The sequence below is a fragment of the Ranitomeya imitator genome, chromosome 2, assembly GCF_032444005.1.
Source record: "Ranitomeya imitator isolate aRanImi1 chromosome 2, aRanImi1.pri, whole genome shotgun sequence".
NCBI classification, from domain to species: Eukaryota; Metazoa; Chordata; class Amphibia; order Anura; family Dendrobatidae; genus Ranitomeya; species Ranitomeya imitator.
In genome coordinates this window covers 337256218-337262217 of record NC_091283.1, presented here as the reverse complement: position 1 = coordinate 337262217, position 6000 = coordinate 337256218, and the positions used below count along the sequence as shown (strand labels likewise).

Sequence of the window (6000 nt, the reverse complement as noted above, 5' to 3'; positions counted from 1 at the left end):
TCAGGGACCAACTACCTGAGCGAAGCTCAGCCAGCACTCACTAACTTCCTCCCCAGGCAACCAGTTTTAACCAAGTGTGAGGAGTGCCCTAATAAATAGGAGCATAGCTCCCCCTGGTGGGCTGGAGTGCGAAATGTGTTGTATGTTTGTGATACCTGGATTCAGTTATCCTTCTTTGCCTCCAAATGTAACATCACTCCCCCCTAGAGGAGAATGATATTACTGCAACGACCAGGACCCTGGGGCGCTGCATGAACACTCCTGGTTGGGTCTCCTTCAGTGTGTTGCATGTAGCTGAAGGCCTCCGAGACCGTCAGGCTTCCACTTCCTTGAACTCAACTACCCGTGTTAGTATCCTTAAATTTTTCTGACAATGGTAGTCTACAAAACTGATATTAGGGTATCAGGGCTTACAGCAAAGGGGGCCTACACCAATCGCTCACCCACTTCCTCTTACTGTGACGTTCAATTGAAATCTGTAAATGTTGTCCCAGACCCCGATACCTCATGCCTGGCTGATTGCTGCAGTTCCATGCTGCAATTTGTACTGTTGGTGAATTGAGGCAACTTTCCTGGTGTCTGTCCCTCATTTGATGTGTTTTGGCAGCATTTGGGGTCATTCTAAGGTGTTGTGCATGCCTTCCATTTAGGTGAATGGCGTTCGATTATGTTTGGCGAATAATGCAAATTTGGAGAGCATAATCCAAACCGAACATTGAAATATTCGCTCATCTCTAGCTGTAGTGACCAGTAAGTTGCAATCACCAGTACATTATGCCCAGCTCATGCTTCTGGAGACATGCACCAGTAAGTTAGGTGGGCTCTCGTTGCTTCAGAAATTCCAAATATGTGAACGCTATATGTGCTTTAGGTACACTGTGGGGCTCAGAATGGAGGAGGTCATTTGGATTTGGGAGCGCTGAATTTCTTTTTCCAGAAGCGAGGAGCCATTTCACTTTTCCAGTGCCTCTGTACTACCAGCAACATGGAAGCCTCCTATATTTCCATTAACAGATGACAGACCTGTGTGGGGATTTGATTTTTTGTGGATTGATTTGAAGATTTTATTGGGAACATTTTACATAACGTTTGGGATCACATTTATCCAGCCCTCTATGCTAAGTGCTTACTTTGGGTTTCCCATCTAAATCTCGGAGTGATCTGATTCAGATGAACCCCCATGGGATCCATTCAGTATAATGAGGCAGCAGAGTTATTCTGGACTCCGTCTGGCCTCTGTTAACCATTGTCCTTATTTTCAGAGGTGCACAAACCTGTGCCCGACAGCACTTTTATGCAATCCTAAAAAGACTGACACCGCTGGTCCACAGTGCCTCCATCTGCCTCAGTGTAAGGAATATTCCGCCTGGGTTCGGTCTGAATCACATATTTCAGAGATTTACATTGGTGTAAGCACTCAGAACCGAGTGCAGGATAAATGTGAGCCTGTCCTCACTGCGATCTTTTCGGGACAGAATAAACAAAACAGCAGGTGAAAAATAGTTTTTATTTATTTTTAACAAAGTTCCTCGTGCGGTATAAGTGATTAGGCGACTTTGTTCTTCGGTTCAGTGCGATTACAGTGATACCAGATTTACATAGTTTTTTTTTGTTTGGCTGCTGTCACACACTAAAAAACGCTTTTTATTGCAAGAACTAGTTTTTGCTTCATCATAATTTGAAAGCTAAAATTTTTCCATATTTCGGCTCACAGAGTGATGTGAGGGCTTGTTTTTTGCAGAACGAGTTGATGTTTTAATTAGTACCATTATCAGACACATGCCACTGTTTGATTGCTTTCTATTCTGATATTTGGGAGGCAGAATGAACAAAAATCAGGAATTTTTGTTTTGCTATGTCATTCCACATGTGGTAAAATTGGTAAGGCATTTTTATTCTTCGGGTCAGTATGATTACAGCAATACCACAGTTTTATTTTTGTTACGTTTTGGCACTTTCGCGTAAAAACTATTTTATAGAAAAAAATTATTATTATTGGATTGCTTTATTTTGAGAGCTATAACCTTTTTATTTTTTCTGCTGATGGAGCTGTATGATGGCCTGTTTTTTTGTGGGCAAGATGACGTTTTCTGCAGTACCATGTTTATTTATATTTGTCTTTTTGATCGCGTTTTATTCCATTTTTTGTTCGACAGTAAAATGGTAAAGCATTGTTTTTTGCCTTGTTTTTTTATGGTGTTCACTAAAGGAATTAACTAGTGAGACAGTTTCATAGGTCGGGCCATTCTAGACGCGACAATGCCAAATATGTGTACTTTTATTGCTTATATTTTTTTTTTAATGGAAATATTTATTCATGGGTACAATATTTTTCTTTTTCTAATTTTTTTTAATATATTTTTACAATATTTTTTAAACTTGTTTTTATAACTTTTTTTACTTTGTCCCACTACAGGAATTTCATTTTTTTCCATCCTGATTGCTTGTATAGCATGGGGATGCAGGAGATATGCAAACTGTCAGCGCTGCTCTAACAGACAAAATTGCCGATTATGCTCTGAGCATGATCAAGCAACTTTGCTAGCTCTGGTGACCCGGATGTCATCGTGACAACATTGGGTCACCATGGCAATGATCGGGACACTGCAATGACGTTGCGGGGTCTTCGCTCCAAGGGCAGAGGGTGTGTCTTCCCTATGCCTGCTCCCGAAATGCTGTGATCGAGATTGATCACATCACTTAGGGGATTAAAGTACCGGGAGCGGTGCGGGACCAGTCCTTGCACTGAGTGTTTTGTGTCAGCTGTCAGAACCAGCTGACTCCCTGCGTTGATCGTTCCCACAGCCCGTGTGAGCGCAAATTTGCCAGGACGTATCCATAGGTTCCAGGTCAATATGGGCCAGGTCACAGGGATGTATGGATTCGTTCAAAGTGGGAAAGTGGTTAACAAAGCCAAACATGAGGAATGACAAGGGATTGCCTTAACAATGGACAACCACTTTAAGAAGATACAATTATTGGTTAAAACTTTCCCAGCATTCTGAACATGGAAAAGGCTTCTCCCCTGTGTGACTACTCTGATGTTTATTAAGAGTTAATTTCCATGTAAGACATTTTCCTCATTAATCACATGAAAAAGGCGTGAATTATTTTGAGACTAACAACATCTGATTTCTGGTTAAAGCATTTCCCACATTCTAAATATGAAATGCCTTCTCCCGTGTGTGAGTTCTCTGGTGACTAAAAAGATTTGATTTATTCACAAAACATTTCTCACATTCTGAACATGAAAAAGTCTTCTTCTTTGTGTGAGTTCTCTGGTGGCCATCCAGATGCGCTTTCCGGTTAAAACATTTCCCACATTCTGTACAGGAAAAAGGCTTCTCCCCTGTGTGAGTTCTCTGGTGTCTAACAAGATTAAATTTATGGTTAAAATATTTCCCACATTCTGAACAGGAAAAATCCTTCTGCCCTGTGTGGGTTCTCTGGTGTTTAACCAAATCTGATTTCTGGTTAAAACACTTCCCACATTCTGAACAGGAAAAAGGCTTCTCCCCTGTGTGGGTTCGCTGGTGATTAACAAAACTTGATTTCTGGTTAAAACACATTCCACATTCTGAACAGCAAAATGATTTTTCCCCTGTGTGAGTTCTCTGGTGCTGAACAAAATTTGATTTCTGGTTAAAACATTTCCCACATTCTGAACAGGAAAAAGGCTTCTCCCCTGTGTGAGTTCTCTGGTGTCTAACAAAATTACATTTATGGTTAAAATATTTCCCACATTCTGAACAGGAAAAAGGCTTCTCCCCTGTGTGAGTTCTCTGGTGATTAACAAAACTTGATTTCTGGTTAAAAGACTTCCCACATACTGAACAAAAAAAAGGTTTCTCCCCTGTGTGAGTTCTCTGGTGATTAATAAAACTTGATTTCTGGTTAAAACATTTCCCACATTCTGAACAGGAAAAAGGTTTCTCCCCTGTGTGAGTTCTCTGGTGTCTAACAAGATTACATTTATGGTTAAAATATTTCCCACATTCTGAACAGGAAAAATGCTTCTCTCCTGTGTGGGTTCTCTGGTGCTTAACCAAATCTGATTTCTGGCTAAAACACTTCTCACATTCTGAACAGAAAAAAGGTTTCTCCCCTGTGTGAGTTCTCTGGTGATTAACAAAATTTGATTTTTGGTTAAAACATTTCCCACATTCTGAACAGGAAAAAGGCTTCTCCCCTGTGTGAGTTCTCTGGTGTCTAACAAGATTACATTTATGGTTAAAATATTTCCCACACTTGGAACAAGAAAATCTTTTCTCGGTTGTGTGAGTTTTTTGATGTTTAAGTAACAAATTTTTGAGGAGTAAACTATTTCCATACTCTGAATGTGAAAATGACTTATTTTCTCTAGGAGCAGAATGTTTTTTAATGCTTATTTTGTGAGTTTCATTTTCCTTAGTAGTCAGTAATAAATCAGAAGAAAGGACCTGTTTCAAAGGATCAGATGACAGATCATTCCTTTGATGGGATGACGGTATATCTGGAGTGATGGCATTCACTTCAGTTGCATCCTGTGGGATTTCAAGATCGTCTGATTTAAGAATTGAAGATGTCAGCTGTCCTTCTGATCTCCTGGTACAGTCATCTGCTAAGAAAAAAAAAAATATTTTTGAATAAAATAACCTTGAATTTTATATTTTGGAACATTTCTACTTTGACTGTAAAAATGGCAAGTTATGTAAAAATATTGAATGATTGACCAACACAATGACAGTTCACAGTCTAATAGAAAAACTAGGAGGATGAACCAGTTGAGCGTGGTTAATAAATAAATAATAATAGTAATTTTATTTATATAGCACCAACATATTCTGCAGCACTTTACAAATTATAGAGGGGATTTGTACAGACAATAGATATTACAGCATAACAAAAACACAGTTCAAAATAGATTCCAAGAGGAGTGAGGGCCCTGCTCGCAAGCTTACAATCTGGTTCAACTGTTTGTTCATTCTGCCTCCCAAATATGGAATAAAAAACACCAAAGATTTTATGGATGAAGAAAAAAGGTACTCTAGCGTAGAAAAAGAGACTGCAAATGGTGAGCTGACTTTTCCCATTCCGTATCGCTTTTATCACACAAAGATTTTATGTACATGTAAATTATACCAAGAAAAACTTTTCATTTCACAAAAAACAAGTCCACACTCAGGTCCATCATCTGTCAGAGGAAAAGCAGGTGTCCACATTATTATTGGCTCAAAGACTCTCGAAAAGCAATATGGCTTCCATAAACCAATCCACCAAAATCTGCACTTTCAAAGTCAAATCTCCCCCTCTTCTGAGCCTTGCAGGGTGCCCAAACCACATTTAGCATCCATGTATTTGGCATCACTATAATGAGAAGAACCCACTTAGTTACAATGTGCGTGTCTCCTGGAGCACAATCTGGGCACTATATGCTGGGTAATAAAATGGCATGTTTGTAATTTTCACTCTCCAACATCCACTGCGAGCTAATTTCCGCAAAGTGCATGTGGAGTCAAAATAGTCACTACTCCTATAATTCACCGATTGTTATAATTTCCAAAATGGACTCACTTTAAGAGGATTTCTACTCCTCTGGATTTCTGCCATTTTGTCATATTAGGTCTCCCGCAAATGGTGTGTCCCATTTTCTCTGGCATCTGCTCTCGCGAAGTCTACTTCTCTCACCAGGCAACATCTTATTCATTCTGCAGGCAGCACTGGTGATGGAGGAGACGTTAGAAACAGAAGCTCTGGGCGGCACAGGCACTGTTCAGCTGCTAAGATTAGGGTGCCTGGGACCAGTAGTACTGTCCAGTCTGGTAGCATGGGTGTGTGCGCTGTCCAGTTGAAGTTATTTGCTCCCTGCTTCAGCCAATTGGAAAGCACCACACCCTACTAAACCTTGAAGCATATTACCAAAAGTTGTCAGATACAGCCTTGGCCTCCTCTCGTTCTGTCCTCGGTGCTCAGCTCCCAGCTTGTGTATTTGCTTCCTGTTATGTACCCAGCCGTGTACTG

General features: G+C 40.2%; 1 protein-coding gene across 1 annotated transcript in view; it reads right to left on the bottom strand.

Moving 5' to 3' along the window:
• Positions 1-3019: 3019 nt before the first annotated feature.
• LOC138666504 (uncharacterized) overlaps positions 3020-6000 on the bottom strand; it is a 73186-nt gene continuing 70205 nt past the window's right edge. The window contains exon 17 of the mRNA XM_069754720.1: positions 3020-4600. Coding sequence (XP_069610821.1) covers positions 3159-4600 — 1442 coding nt within the window. The 3' untranslated portion in view covers positions 3020-3158. The remainder of the gene's footprint in view (positions 4601-6000) is intronic.